The following is a 16,414-nucleotide window of genomic DNA, read 5'->3' as shown; positions in this document are numbered from 1 at the left end:
ATGACTTCTTTAAGTTTACATAGTGCTCTAACATATTAATACCCTGTGAGCTTCAAAAAACCAAATACATTTACAGTAGTATTATCGGTCACCAAAATGAAGGGGAAGGAAACTTTACAATTGTGAGAATGCACAAATGTTCTCATTAAGGCAGTATTGACCCAGACGATCATTTAGTATCTGTCACCACAAATGCCTCCCAACTCTGGAATGCCCATTGCGACAAACACGTGTCGGCGCACAGTATTTCCTAAATTCTTACACGTTCTTCACTTTCCGATTCATCTGGTGAACTGGGAGTAGGAAGTTGGTCATAGACAATGTGCCCTCCCTCCCTTGTCTGCCCAAAACTTGAAGCAATCACATCCACTGCCAGGCTGGCTGTAGCCTTGGCCTCTTCCTCTGACGCAGCCAACCGAGGATTGACTTCCACAAGATCCAGTGCTGAGAGCAACCCTAAAAGAACAAAGTATGACCAAAAAAACTTCCTAGCTGCTACTTTCAGCGAGAGTCGTCCCACCTGGGTAGAACAAGCTAAGGTAAAAAACAAGTCATTTTCTACTATAAAATTATCCACCGTCAGGAAGCCCCTTATTCCTCATCCTCTTGGGCATGAATTTAAGTTAAAAACATTCATATACCAGAGTAGGATTGAAAGAAACCTTTAAGGTAATAAAATCAATTATCCCTGTTCAGTGAACGTAACAGGCATAGCTGACAGGCTTTCCCGTTCGGGTAAGGGCTGGGTCGGGGTCGGGGGTAGGGGGGTGGTAGCAAGAGTTTCCAACCTAGTCGGGAAAATGTATCATTTCCAGTGTTTCTGGGCTCTCCTAGATGCCTGCCTGCAGTTGTGTGGAGAGCAGATCTCTCACGTCTCACTAGCCAGAGCTCGGTTCCCACCTTTGAACTCTTTTGCTGCATCTGTATCTCTTAAGGCACCATGTGCCCTAAAGTATAGTTATTACTGCATATCTCACTCTCACCCCTGAGCTCTGAGGGCAGGTTCCACTTCGGACACAGTTTTTCGGTCTCCCATCAGACTAAGCCAGCATCTTGCGCTTGGTCAAGGGAAGACTTGGTCATACTTTAATTTGAACTCCAGTTACCTTCTGTGACAGTTTGGGAACTTGTGCCAAAGGGTTTGAGATGGGAAGATTAGACCAGAAAAGAATCTATCCACACCTGCCCTCTACCACCGCCCCAATACATACATATATATATATATATATATATACATATATATATATATATATACACACACTTCTGGGTATATATAGTTGGTTATTCTGGATGAAGTTAATCTACCTCCTTCAAGAGTCATCTGAAGAAACTAGCACTGGAGAATACAAGTATCCGAATATTTAGGGCAGCCATAAAGCCTGGAAGCAGGGGTGAATATACCTAATGGTTTACCGATATTACATTATAGTATCGATACATGTTATGTTCAGTGCTGTTACATCCGCTCAGTGTGCCGTCCCTTATTAGCAATGCAGAGTTCAGTGCGCTGTGCAGAACTACAATGAGCAGGTATGGTACTGTAGCGTTTCCACCAATCCCTGCCTGCACGTGCATCTGTGTCTGATGGCTTGTGTGTCTGATTTCCACTGACTAAACGTGGACCTTTTGCATAGCCCAGAAGTAAATCAAGAGGGTGCAAGCTATTAAAAATATATATTACCCATGTTTCTAGACTGTTGCCACCTTGTAAATTAATTTAAGCAAACTGCTTTATCTATCTAGTTGACAGTGTCAGGACAGACAGCCTTTTAGAATAACATTGCAGCAGGGGAGGGAGGGACACGGTATGACCACTGCCCCATCTAAGTGCTAGAGGTTACCAACCTGTGCTCTAAGTGGTGTTACTGGGAACCAGAATGGAGAATGGAACTTCCAGATTCACTGGCCAAGGACAGTTGACAACGTTTACAGTTGTGGGTCTGAGAATAAGGCTACCTTGCCCCTGTCAGATCTGATAGACAAGCATTCTTTCCCTTTCTTTAGTGCCTAAGGCTCTGGTAGGCTCCAGAGCCAGGGAGACCATTTCTCAATTTCCATATCTATCCCAACTAGTCAAGGGTTTTTTATGGTCCTGGACCTTTCAGTGTGAGGTCTCTATGCTATTTTGACCCCAATTTCACAAGGTGGTATTGAAGTACCATGTGGTAGTTGCTTAAATTTTGCAATGAGAGGTCATTTAAAGTAGCCTTAAGACCAAAAGCTTTCTGACAGAAATGGAAAATGTTTGCAAATGAGTATGAGTTGTGGGATAGTAACCTCTTGTAGCTACTCTCGATGATCTAGCATTCAGTTTACTCATCTTCCTGTCAGCCATTCATCTTCCAGTATCCCCCTATTACAAGTCCTATCAAACAAGCCCTAGTATAAGACTTACATGAAAGAACCCAAGGTATTGTCCAGCTTTGAAACATCTTCAAGAGAAGCTTTAACTTGACATTCTTAACTCCCAGTGAACCAACCTCTTAGTGTCAGGGTTAAAATTATAGCTATTTGGCCTTGGCTTTCAGTCTTAATCTGCCTTTATACAATTCAGATGCAAAGAACTGCATCAGTTTGGCAGTTTATTCTTGTATTTATTACATGTTTAAGTAGACAGATAATTTTTTATTCAGTGTTACCTTGGCATATTTTGTTATAAAGCCAGGTCCAAACATGCCTCTAAATGACTGTCCCTTATTAGCCTGACCACATGACTTATAGCTATAGACGTTTAAGCAAAAACAGTGTTGGCAGTGACGTAATAGTAGAAAAGATCCCCTGGCAGGCAAGAGGCTTCAGCATATTATGTAGTTAGCAGGTTGATCACTGCTTACCTGTATTGTGTATTTCCTCAGTAATATACATGCCTTCTCGATAGGTCAGTCCCCCTACAACAGGGGTTCCTGTGGCTGGAGCCAGCGTAGGGTCAAATGCATCAATATCGAAACTCAGATGGATTGGCCTTTGTCTTCTTGAAAGGAGTAGAATAAGAACAGTCATTTGGGCTGTACTTGGACATTCATCCTTCCTACAGTTGCAACTCCTTGATTTCGTTGCTGTTAATCCCAGTACTTTGTTACTATAGCACATTTCCAGATTTCCTATTCTGGAAGTCATTGAGTATGTTAGATGCCTACACACTTCATAATTTTGTCCTTTGTTCTGTGTGCCTCAGACAGACTAACTCCAATTTGTATTTCTGATTTACCCTGGGCATCAGAGCCTCTTACATTAAGAACTATCAATAGAGGGAATTCCTCACGTCCATAGGACATGGGTTCTGACAGATTCTAGTTTAAGTTGGATTGATCTAGGTTACAGTTGCAGTTGCTGTTATACTCTGAGAGAATAACAGCAGCTCTGAACTTAACTCTGAGTTTATGTTTGCAGTCTTACCATCTCCTGCTTCTAACTTGTTTAGCCCAGGTGTCCAATGGCTGAAGCTAACATACAGCAAACACCTATACAGTGAATTATTTGCACTTCTTAACAGCTTAAGAAATGGCATACTACCAAGGTGGCAATTAATCACCCAGAAATGAAGACTCAGCAATGGGAAAATGTTCTTAACTAGCATTTGATTAGTATTCATCTCCCATCTTTCTACACTACCAAGATTTGCTTAATATCAAACTTGCAGATGAAGCAGTAGTGAGGCTGGGAAGAAGAGGACAGTTGAATACTTCTCCTCTCGAAAGGTAAGCATTAAAAATGGAAAGAGAAATTCATGAGAGCTGTTTTCCCTCCCAACCCCAGAAGAAAAATATGACCTATATTTCATATTCTCCCTTTCTGAATTATCTGAATTTTTTTATATGTACATGTTTTGCTTTTATTTTAAAAGAAAGGTCATTATCCTCAAGAGACAGGCTAAAGTGTACTGCCCACTGAGAATCTGCCCTGTTCCCTTTGGGACCTAGAAGTAGATATCCATTGTAGTTACTTACTTGCCAATCAGCAGATCAAATGTCTGTTCCATGACCTTCTGGATACCAAGTCGATCTATGTCTCTCATGGAAAAGTACTGGATATCATAATTCTTTAAAATAAAACTGGTGACATATAAAGGAAGGAAGCCTTAGTTTAAAGAGCATTTTTAATCAAATGTGGGGGGGGGGCGGGGGGTTGTCTTCATAGTGACCTACAACAGGTTAAGGCAAGAAACGACCCATCAAGTGGAACATTAGTGGCCAGGACAGGCCCAAAGCTCAACTCTAATGTATCAACTTACTGTTCAGGAGGGTCCACATCTCTTAGTCCAATGTATACAATACTTGGGGAAGAGATACAAGGTTTGATCCAGGAAAATCCTGGGAGTTGTGGGACCTATGAAGAGAGGAATGAACAGGATTCATCAAGGATTCTTGGTCTTATCAAGATAGTCCCCGTGTGCTTCCCAGTGTGCTTTTTCCTCTTACCCACAGTATATGGGTAAAGCAGCAGACACACTTGATCTGGGAAGGAACTGATAGAAGTGGAAGTGATTCAGAAGGGCAGCTGAAGAACACAGCTGAAGAAGAAGAATAAAATACCTTCTCTTAAGGTGACCTTGGTTTCTCATTAATTTACCTAAATAGCAGGAATACTGCTGATTAGGCCTTTCCATCTCTTTGCACGCTACTGAATTGTTTACAGATTGGTTCTTGAGATGGCAACTGGGTTACGTTTCAAGTCCCCAACAGCCAAAATGTGAATTCTGCCTAGTGAATAACCTTTGTACTGTCCTGCTGTAACTTGGTCCCTCACTGAGGGGAGGGATACACAGATTCTAGTCTATGCCTAGCATGGTCTCCCATGTCTGTCTTCTGAACAGCCTGGGAAAAGATTACGTAATCATGGTTTTACTTGGCTTCTAGACCAGTGGGTCTGAGAGTGAGGCCTAGGAGGTTCTTACCAAGAAGTCTTCCGGCAGTAAGTGTATCAGATCACTAGAGTTACTACCCACTCACCACATTCCTTTATTATGAGATTATGATCCCCCCTAAGAGCAGGGACCATGTCCTAGTCATCTTTATGCCCCCAGCATCTAGACTGTCTGGTCCAAAATAATGTTTGATGAACAAATGAAGGAGTGGTAAGCATTACTACAGCCACCATAAACCCATCCTTCACAGAAATGTTACTGAACTAGACTCTCAGAGCCCCAGGATAACCCTTGCAAGCTGCTCAACGTTCTCTTCATTTCAGCCCACTAACCTTGTCCTGTAGTTCTTTGAGGAGAAATGAAACTGGCTGTCCATGGAGATTTCCAGATGAAGTGGTGAGGGGTGTATTGATGTCAGCATGGGCATCAACCCAGATCACACAAAGGTCTGGGCAGTGCCGGGCGTGCCCACTAATGGTACCGATTGCCAGGCTGCAAAGAACAAACACAGTAATATTAAAGGGCTTCCGCTTGGCAAGCATCACTAACAAATATCTTCAGCCAACACAGCTCAGACTTTGTCCTCAGGCCAAAGTCAGGGCCCTAGATTGAGGCTAGATTTGGATGAGACAGAGTCCCTGGGACTGTGTTCCCAAAGATGAGCCTTAAGAGAGAGAGAGAGAGAGAGAGACAGGGAGAAATGGAAGGCTCTAAAGATTCAAAGCTGACAACTGGTTATCCTTGTAGTGTGACAGGTGTCATTGCTGCCCCCAAATCCCTTTAATTGGATCCATTAGCCTTGGCCCAGAAAAGGACCCAAAATATTTGTTCAACAGATGAAATCCTGTTAAATGATATAGGCTGTATGTAACAACTCACTAATACTACTTAATACCTCTTGAGAGACCAGGGAGATCTAATTACTTTTTTTTTTTTTTTTTTTTTTTTTTTTTATTTATTTTTATTTTATTTATTTCTGGCTGTGTTGGGTCTTCGGTTCGTGCGAGGGCTTTCTCCAGTTGCGGCAAGCGGGGGCCACTCTTCATCGCGGTGCGGGGACCGCTCTTCATCGCGGTGCGCGGGCCTTTCTCTATCGCGGCCCCTCCCGTTGCGGGGCACAGGCTCCAGACGCGCAGGCTCAGCAGTTGTGGCTCACGGGCCCAGCTGCTCCGTGGCATGTGGGATCTTCCCAGACCAGGGCTCGAACCCGTGTCCCCTGCATTAGCAGGCAGATTCTCAACCACTGCGCCACCAGGGAAGCCCCCTCTAATTACTTTTAAAGAATCAGTTATATTAACTTGTTAAGGATAAAAATTAGTATTACAGCTGTTTAGAAAGATTATGTGATATTTCCTAAAACAAGAAGTCAAAGTTTTTAAAGACATCAAAGTTAACAGGGCAACCCAATTAAAGACCTCATTAGACCACTGAATAAAGTAGAAGTTTATTTCCATGTTATCTTATATACATTAGCATGGCATGCAAATATCATTAAGTGTTTCTGGGTTTTGCTTTCCTTGTCCTTGGTCTCCGCTTGCATTAGCCAACTGTCCTGTCTGACCTGTAGGAATATAGCTGATGAAATTGTGCTTGGAAAGCTGCCCAAGCTTCCTAGGAACCAAAGAATTTGACATAGATGAGAAATGCAGCTTAAGCATCTTAGGAACTAACTACAGTCATCTTTCTTGATCAGTACAGCCTGAGGTAGCATTTTAAGCTCCATGTCCCACATAGGACTTTTTCGAGAGATAGCATGGTCTGGCGCTAAAAGCACTGGATTAAGTCAGAATATTGGGGGTCTTTCTAGGAAGAAATGTGTGAAATAGGGCAAGTCATCTAACTTCTCTAGACTGCAGTTTCCCGTTCTATAAGATAGGGAAAATAATCTTAGCCTGTTTAAGTCAGAGTTGGTTTGACGATTAAAGCAGTAGTGGATGTTGTACTATTAAAGGGAGCTGAGTGACCTAAAAATGCCTCTTCCTTTAAAATATTCAACAGCTGTTCAGGTTATACACACATCCCTTCCTTTCTAGAATCTTCCGGACAGCCTAGGTTTTAGCACTGAACAGGAAACAGGGAGCAGTGATAGAGCTGCAATCTAGACACAAACAAAAGGAAAACCAAGGATTATGATAATTACAATAATAAGCAGTCCCCAAATAGTACGCTGACCAGAAGAGAGACAATAAATGAACTTTGAGCACTGAGCTATGGGACAAGAGATCCACCCTTGGGTTATTTAATCAATTTCGGTAGAGAACCTGTGACTTATTTCTTATTCTACTTAAAATTTTATTCCTGATGAGGAACCTACCTGCATTTGCAGTTCCGTTAAGTGATCTGAGAAGCTCTCTGAGTACCTCAGGGGAAGTTGCTAGATTGGATCTCAGAAGAAAATTTAATTGCCCATAGAGGTCACAGTGGACTTGAATCCCAGCTCTGCTACTTCCTGGCCCTAAGACCTTGGGTAAGTTATCTAACCTCTGTCCCTCAGTGTACCCAGCAGTGAATTAGATAAAATTGTATCTGCCTCATGGCATTATTTTGAGGATTAACTGAGAATATGTATGAAGTGCTTGATATTCCTAGTGCTTCAATGCCATTTTTCTTTCTACCAAAAAAATCTTCATTACTGAGCTCAAATCACACTTCCCTGTGAAATCTGACTACTCTAGCCCAGACTGATCTCTTCCTTCTGAGATGTAGGATTCAATATATTTTTCATTCCATGTGTATTTATTTCATTTAATCCTAATAGATCACAAGTTTCCCATAATCCTTAGCACTGCTTGAGAACTCATCAGAACAGTGCTCAATAAAGTGCATGCTGATTCAGTGAGAGGAAAGATGTAATGTATTAGCCACCTAGGGAGGCTAATACAATACTGTGGAGGGTAGAGAATGTATTCACATGCCAAGTGGGGCATTTCTAACAAACCTATTAGCAGAAATGCTTTAAAAAAAAAAGCCCAAATTCAGCCTATCAATAGATCCCTCCAATTCTCCTAAATAACCAAAATGAAAGTCATGAGACAGTTTTAAGAAAGCTTTCCAAGAAATAAGCATGAAACATACTGTCTAAAAACTTCGCTTAGTTTAACTCTGAACTTGTCCTTACACTACGTGATATTTTCTCCAGTGGTTCATGATCTTAGACATGAAAATACTATGCACATTATACCCTAAAAATTCGAAAGGGTATTTTACTCTAAATGAGGAAACTGAGACAAAGAAGCTAATTGATGGGCTGAGGCAATCCAGCCCCTCCACCACCCCTGGCTCCCAGCTTACCTGTGGTCTCCTCCCACGGTGACACAGCTGTAGCCACCTGACACTGCTCTACTAACCACCTCCGCTAATTCCTGGTTGGCAAGGCCCACTGAGCGAGGATTCACTATCAGGTTATTATAGAGATCATCTTTGGGAACTGGAGTAAAACTCAAGTCTCCGAAGTCTTTAAGGTGGCAGCCTAGAAACAGGGATGACAAGATTAATTATAATATATGTTATTACAACTCTTACTGGCCTGGGCCACAAATAATAACTGTGACAAAGTACACATCATACTTATTGTCATGGTAACTCAAAACGTCACGTGACAGTGGCAGGATTCTCTCAGTCCTCCCAGCAATCCTGTGGGGTAGATCCTGTTAGGAACACCATTTTGCAGATAAAGAAGCTGGGTTTTAGAAAGTAAAGCCCAGAAATGTTCACTAACTTAACCTAACAATCACAAAACTGGTAGCAATTTGGAAGACCTCAGATATCCCTGAGTTACAGAGTGAAAATAAAATACCGAGAGGAACTGGCAGGATTTTAAGAAAATTAAGTATTGTTAATTTAGGACAAAGAAACATACTTAGGAATTTTCACATTACAAACTTTTTTTAAAAAATAAAAGGCCAATCTAAGGACCTAAATATTTCTTAATTTTAGGATGCTTTAACAGTTATTACAAGATCCCAAACACTGTTCCAACTGCTCAACAGAAATTCTTAAGACTCACAACAATCCTATTAGGCAACTATAGTATGCCATTCTATAGCTGAGGGAACTGAAGCAAGGTCCCAAGGTCACACAGTTGCTAGGTGCCAGAATCAGGATCCAAATTCAGGCCGTCTGCCGCAAAGTGTGTATTCTTGACTCTGTGATTTGCATCTCAACGATTCCCTCTTGATTCTGACACTTTAAGAACTGAAGAGTCCTCTCCAAGGTACTTCCCTGGTGGTCCAGGGGGTAAGACCCCGCACTCCCAATGCAGGGGGCCCAGGTTCGATCCCTGGTGGGGGAACTAGATTCTGCATGCATGCCGCAACTAAGGAGTCCACATGCCACAGCGATGATCCCGCGTGCTGCAACTAAGACTTGGCGCAGCCTAAATAAATAAAATTAAAAAAAAAAAAAAGAGTCCTCTCCAAGGAGCCAACAAGATGGCAGAAGTGGAGCAGAAGCAGCAGCGGACCTTCTGCAAGGTCATCCGCTTTGGTGAGCACCTAGGCCAGGCACTGGACACGCAGACACAGTGCCGTGGCTGCACAGTGCCCTGCGGCTGTGGCAAAAGCACCTGGGCAGGGCCAGCCTGGGGGCACGGCCCGAAGAGAAGCCGTAGGTGCTGAAGATCATCCTGCCCAGGTGGTGGGCGTGCAAGACCTTCACCCAGGTGGAAACCAAGCCCAAGATTATTGGCCACTACCTGGGCGAGTTCTCTATCACCTACAAGCCTATGATGCACAGAGCCAGCCACTCCTCCTGCTTCATCCACCTTGAGTAGCCTGTTCGGCTAGTAAAGGCACAGACTTCTCTTTAAAACAAAGAAACAGAATGAACTAGTGGTATATTCTGACAGTAAGCTGTAATATGTTCCCACCCGGGGTTCACATATTCTAGCAAATTACGACATTAGTCACTACATGTTAATCTTTAGTGTAAGTACCAGTCTTTCAATCTTAACCACTTATATCAATAAAATGGTTGGATTTAGGGTGAGGACTAACTAATCCAACACTACCAAAGGATTTGAGCAAACAGAACGTTAGCATAGATTGTATTCTTACGGGCCTGTTTCTCAAACTAGAATCCAGGTATGTTGAGGGGAGGGGCAAGTGGTCACAGGATAGACATCTGAATGTTTGCAGAGACTTGTATTAAAGATTTGTATTAAGACTAGCACAGACCAATCTTGAATGTAAATTGTACAGTTTGAGCTTTACCTCTTGAACCCAAACTCAATCCAAAGCCAAACTTCTGAGAGAATGTAGAGATTTGAGAAGCAATGGCCTGGAACATAAACCCAACCAAGGGATCACCACCAAGATCTGGATGACTAAATAAGAAGGAAAGGTGCTGAAGGCAGGAGAATATGAAAACAGGCCAAAGACACTGAGAACCAAGAGAAAAAATAAAACATCTATAAAAATCTTCTTAAAAAGAAAAAAGCCACGAGTAACATCACTATGTACTTTACTAAATCTCAAAATAATGGAAGGACGCTTTAGATTTAAGAGAAATGAAACTTTAACTTTCAAGTCAATATCAGGTCTTGCCATTGTTGCAACACAGTCTTGAGCTGGACAGATTTGAATGGCAGTGCCTATACTTGATGTTTTAACTTCCATATCCATGTTTATCTCAGCATCTCTAGGTGCAAGACGCCATGGCTTGACTGGCGTTTTATATTAGGTGTATAATTAGAAAAGGTTTATAATCTAATTGAATAATAATGTTAATATTAATTTTTGAAGACTAACTCATTTAATCCTTCCATGACCAATAAGAAATACATGGGAATTAAAGTGATCAACCTGGTGGTTAAGTGATAGAACTTGGGGAACACTAAGTCCAGTCATGGAATCTAGGATGTAGACTTAGATAAGTACGACAGAAAACAGTACAAACTGGGCTATTATTTACTTACCAGAATAAAGCTGCAGAAAGCTTAAAAAGGGAACTTAAGAGAATTTGATAGTCTTACAGCAACACTCGCCATGGAAGAGAGACTGAATTTCATAAAAGTATTTTGGTCATTAAACATGTAACTCTGTGGAGTGAATCACCAGCTTAATTCACAGCCTGGATGGTGCGTTCTGATTCCTTGCTCACCAAACAGCCTTCTGCTTATTCACTTAGTTTCCCAGTTGCCCTCATACCAGCAAGAGGGCTTCCTGACAGTGGATGCCAGAAGGACTCTTGCTCACTGAAACTACGCACGGGCATTTGGGCTTATACATCATGGTTAGCACGAGTCTCCGGGTCTGAAAACCTGATAAACTCTGCACACTTCAAGACTTCTGTTCCTGGACCCACAGAGCTGAGGGCTAGACCCCCTGAAGGGATCAATACCTTGAGAGGCCCTGAGTGGCCCACCTTATATGACTCCCAACTCTGCTCTTTGATTTCCACATTAAATTCCCAATAAGGACTAGGGACAATGAGTGCTAAAGGAGTGAAAGGAGGTTATAGGGAACATGAATTACGACCTGTAGGCCGGTTTTTGAGGAGTAGAGAGGCTGATGGGAGGTTAATTTTTTGTCGAGCAGGATGAACTGAGTAATGATAAAGCAATTACCTTAGCAGAGTGCAATGGCAAGTTCTTCTAGTTCAAAAGATAAATGGTCTCAGTAATTTTAAAGAATCTTGGAATAATAGTGAAAAAAGCAAACATTATAACATGGAATATCTGTCATACTGAAGAGAGCTGTCCCTTTCTCAAACTTTTTGTGCTTCAGGTCAACTCATCTGCAAGTCTAAATCAGATGAGACATAATATTTCATTGCTGCTTTTTCCTCTTTTAGAAGGCATTGTAGGATGAAATAAACCTGAAACTTCCAAGGAAGCTCTCATATCAAACAGATTTGGAACCGGCTGGAAAGGGCTCTCATTTTTCATTTGCTGTGGGAAAAAGTCAAGCTCTGTACACACTGGCACCACCTCACTGCTTCTCTCCCCAGTGCTGGTAATAAAAATACACGGACTACTACTCTGATGTTTTAGGCCCGGTTGTTACTTTTGGCCTTGATAAACCTCTTAGGTTCCACTGGAGTGGAACAAGAACACAAGTGCATCCACAGAATGATGCAACCGGAAGAAATCCAAACAGCCCTATCTGACGTTAGCAGCATCTGTGGGCAGCACTTCTATTTCAGGGCCCTCATCACCAGTGAATCCTTGAAAGAAGCCAGTGACAGGAAAGAAGGAAAAGGAACAAAACTGTCTTTCTCCACACACCACACAGTGCTAGCTAGATGCTTTACAATAGCTACTAATCCTTACTTCCTCTGCTGGTATGATTATCCACCCACTTTGGAGGAAGAAATTCAGCAAAGTTAAATAGCTCCAACTGTTTAGAGCAAGCCTGAATCCTCCTTTGGTTAGAGACTCACAAAAGAATGAGTGAGCAGGCATTTTGATAGCATAAGGGTAGCCCATTCTCTCTGCTGCTCTGACTTCCACTTACAGGCAGCTGCAGCTGCTCCCAAGCCTCCCAGCAAGTCAACAGAGGTGGGTTTTGAGGTGGGCTGACACACGGGCGAGTCTACCAAGCCACAGGTAGCTCACTGGCAGAATATTAGACTTGGAGAAAAGCTAAGAGTCTATTAGTGTACAGTTGTCCTTGAATAGGATGAATGTTTATGATTTGTCAGGAATAACAAGTCAGTGAAACATGCAGAAAAACAAAGACTCTGAGTTCTTATTTGGTGCTGAGAGAACACTGGTGGCTCTTAAAAGTTATAGACTCAAATATTGTACACAGCAGATTTCATCCCACAGAAAGGGAGTTCCCAATATTTTAAAGGATGGCATCTGCTAATTCTTAGAACCTCAGAGTTGTACCTGGAAGACCATCCTATTGAAAACAGTTGCAGTTTTACTCTAAGTCTAAACTAGGAAAGGAATGCCAGTTAATTCAGGTCATTTGAAGTAAGCAGAATTTCTCTTATCCCTAAAATGTGATTTGGGTAATAACCTTTGAAGAGACTGTTATATAAGGTAAACTCATCTGGCTACCACCAATAAAATGCAGGGGTCTGAATTTTGTTTAGTGCATTTAACTCCCAGAGGCTGTACAACCTCAAGAACCATGTGTCCTGGGGTATCTAAGAATCAGCTCTTTGCTTCCTTAGACCCAGCCTCCAAAATAAGTTTGGTGCTTCAGGGAAAGAAATCATATCACACAAGTACACCTATTTGTTCTAGTTCACTTCTTCAAAGTCCCTCATAAGACTGCTCCAACCAACCCTCTCGACACCCGCTTCCTCCCCACTCTGTTCTCCTGTTCAACAGGAGGTGTTCTCAGAGGCAGTGAAGACCATGGATGAGGAAGACCAAGGACAGTGGCACTAGGGGCTCGAGGATGGAAGGTGACCCTGGGCATCCAGGCCAGTCACTTCAGACATGGCCATCTAACATGTCAGAGCTTACCTCAAGATCAGCTGATACAGACGTGATGTTAATAGATGCCTTTGCATGAATGTGATCCTTGAGTAAAAAATCCCAATACAAAACAAGCCCAAAAGTTTGGCTCAAGACATGTAACTGAGATGACTTGCAGCACCATTTATGTTTCCTGCTAATTGGTTCTCCAGCCACATCCGAACTTCTCGAAGAACAGTGTACCACTTGCTGAGGGTAGGCTTAGTAATGTATGCCCCTCTGAACCCAACTCACGTCAACCCTCCAAGCACCTCCAAGACCATGGTGAGCCAACTCAGGCTTTCTTGGGCAGACTGTCAGCTGACGGCACCCTGACAGCCTGGTTCCAGCACAGGCGGGGGCAGAGGTAAGAGGAGGGTTCCTGTGGCTTCACGGGTCACTGCAACATAACCGCTTTCCCTCGTTCAGAACAAGACTGTTAAGCTTCTCTGAGAAAAAGATCTGTTGTTAACATGCTGACAAAACTTCAAGCTACTCCAATATCTAACCACAGGAAGAGACAGCGACAATCCCTGGGGCTAAAATATTGCTTTTCAGAATATGTGATCTTTCTTCTTTAAATTCTTGATGCTCCACCTTGTTCCAGAAAGGATTTAAAGGGCTAGTGACTACAGCTCTGCCAGTTAACCAGTCCAGATGTGTAGCTCCCTGCCCCATACCTGGGCTAGCATCCTGGTGAGTTTCACAAGGAACCTCAACAAACCAGACACCACATTCCATGCTACTCCAGGCTGAAAGCAGAGCGCACAGGAGATGAGGTGGCCACAGTGGGTCAAGTGGCCACAACAGACGCGAAGGAAAGAATCCCTGTCCTTTGGCCCCTAACTTCCCAAAAGAGTCAAGATCTCCAACCAAGTTCAGTCTCTAAGTTTGTCCCACCTCACACAGTCGTTACAAGGATTGAAATGAGATAACAAGGAAAAGCCTACACGTGCTAGGGGTTACATTATTAGTTCAACTAGATGAGGCATCTTTGTGGTTTTTCTCCTCACCCTACCCTTTTCTTTGCAATAGATGGTGTAATCTAAGACTTCCCAAAACTTGTTTGCAATACAACTATGTCATTTGGATAAGAACAAGAGTGTTTGGTGAGAAGTAGCAAACATACACAGGCCCACTGATTTCTCATCGAAATAGCTCCTAAGGAGCCCAGTTGTCACACACAGTTCAAATTTTCTACCTTCCCTGTAAAAGAATATAAAGGCATGGCTGATTTCACTTGGAACACCAATTCTCTGAAAGCCCTAACCACAGTGCCACACCCTGCTGTGACTCAGTTCTCAGGTCACACAGGAAGGTATTTTCTACTTTTCCTATTCTGTGGTTCTGGCTTCTTGGGGTGGAGGAGGGGGCCAAAAAGATGCTTCCTTCTCTTCAAATCCTAGCATTACCACACCTATTATAGGAATACACCCTCACTATTAAGAGAGCTTGGGGGACTTCCCTGGTGGTGCAGTGGTTAAGAATCTGCCTGCCAATGCAGGGGACACGGGTTTGAGCCCTGGTCCAGGAAGATCCCACATGCCACGGAGCAACTAAGCCCGTGTGCCACAACTACTGAGCCTGCGCTCTAGAGCCTGTGAGCCATAACTACCGAGCCCACAAGCCACAACTACTGAAGCACGCGAGCCTAGAGCCTGTGCTCCGCAACAAGAGAAGCCCCCGCTCGCTTCAGCTAGAGGGAGCCCACGCACAGCAACGAAGACCCAATGCAGCCAAAAATAAAAATAAATAAGTAAATAAAAACTTATTTTAAAAAAAGAGAGAGCTTGGTCATTAATAGAGAGGGACAAGTAAATTTATTCAAGGATTAAATTATTTAAACCAACCACAGTAATCCCCTTAGGTTCTAGGCCTCTGAATGTGCTATTTTGGATATTAAAGGAGTAATGCCACTCCTTTCTAAAGCAACTAGAGGTCAGCCTTACTTGAAGCAGTCATCATTAGCTACTTAGGTCCTGGAATAAGTATGTTTCAAAAAAGGAGGCAAAAACTAGCCATCGCCACTTACCAACATTTAGCTTGACTAAATTCATCAACTGGTAGCCCAACACCTTGTAAGAGTTTAAAATTTGATATATGACAGTTATTCAATTTAAACATTTTTAAAATCTGGGAAACCAGGGGGCTTCTGAGGAACAAACCATTTTGAGAGTAAGGAAATAGTGATCCGGGAAAATCCCACGGATCACGATGTGAATGAAGTTCCAGGAGAAAGCCTGGATGCTTTGCCCCATTTCGTCCTTCAACAAACGCTAACTGTGTGCTGACTGTGCACCTGGTTGCAGCCTTCAGGGAGCTCACAGCCTGGTCAGAAGACAGGCAGGGAAAGCACAGGCTGGTGCAAACTGCGATGATGCAGCTGTGCACAGGGTGTGATGGGAACAGGGGAGGGTGCTGACTCAGACCCAGGATGAGCCAAGGGGACTTCTCAGAAGAATCAGTACCTGAATCCTGAAGGTTTTAGCCAGGAATGAAAGGGCAAAGGCTTGCCAAGCAGAAGCACATACCTTCAACCCTACAGAACAATGCCCAGGGTCCATCCGGGAGGACTGCAGAGAGATGAGGAAGGAGGAGGGGGCAGGGCCCAGGTCCTAAATGCAGCAGGGAGCTACTAAGGTTCAAGTCAGGAGGTGACAAATCAAATCTGCACTGTCCCGCATGCCGCAACTACTGAGCCAGCGTGCTTCAACTACTGAAGCCCACGCACCTAGAACCCGTGCTCCGAAACGAGAAGCCACTGCAATAAGTAGCCTGTGCACTGCAACGAAGGGTAGCCCCCACTCACCGCAAGTAGAGAAAAGCCCGTGCGAAGCAATGAAGACCCAACACAGACAAAAAAAAAAAAAATCTGCACTGTTAATCTAGTGATCTGGTGGCCTCTAGAAAATGGCCTGGCCTGCAGAAGAGCAGCTCCCAGAGGGGCTGTAAAGACAAGACAGACAGAACTGACAAGATTCCAGCAATACTTAGAGGGGTGTGGAGGAGAGAGAGAAGGTATACCCTCCAGCTTTCTGGCTCTGCTACCATCAGAGATGAGTAAACCACAGGGGAAGGGAGTGGAGATGATGGTAAGTTCAGTTTTGGATACGCTGACATTGGGGTGTTAGAGACTATCC

General features: G+C 43.2%; 1 protein-coding gene across 2 annotated transcripts in view; it reads right to left on the bottom strand.

The window, feature by feature from the left end:
• Positions 1–86: 86 nt before the first annotated feature.
• Positions 87–16,414, bottom strand: part of ARG2 (arginase 2) — a 28,315-nt gene continuing 11,987 nt past the window's right edge. For both annotated transcript variants that reach the window (XM_007184338.2, XM_028167049.2), the window contains exons 3-8: positions 8,156–8,333; positions 5,197–5,356; positions 4,232–4,326; positions 3,948–4,052; positions 2,835–2,971; positions 87–456 (exon numbers count right to left, since the gene is read on the bottom strand). In XM_007184338.2, the coding sequence (XP_007184400.2) occupies positions 251–456; positions 2,835–2,971; positions 3,948–4,052; positions 4,232–4,326; positions 5,197–5,356; positions 8,156–8,333 (881 nt within the window). In that variant the 3' untranslated portion in view covers positions 87–250. The remainder of the gene's footprint in view (positions 457–2,834; positions 2,972–3,947; positions 4,053–4,231; positions 4,327–5,196; positions 5,357–8,155; positions 8,334–16,414) is intronic.

Source organism: Balaenoptera acutorostrata, chromosome 3 (assembly GCF_949987535.1).
Source record: "Balaenoptera acutorostrata chromosome 3, mBalAcu1.1, whole genome shotgun sequence".
Classification (NCBI taxonomy): domain Eukaryota; kingdom Metazoa; phylum Chordata; class Mammalia; order Artiodactyla; family Balaenopteridae; genus Balaenoptera; species Balaenoptera acutorostrata.
This window is presented reverse-complemented; position numbering and strand designations above follow the sequence as displayed.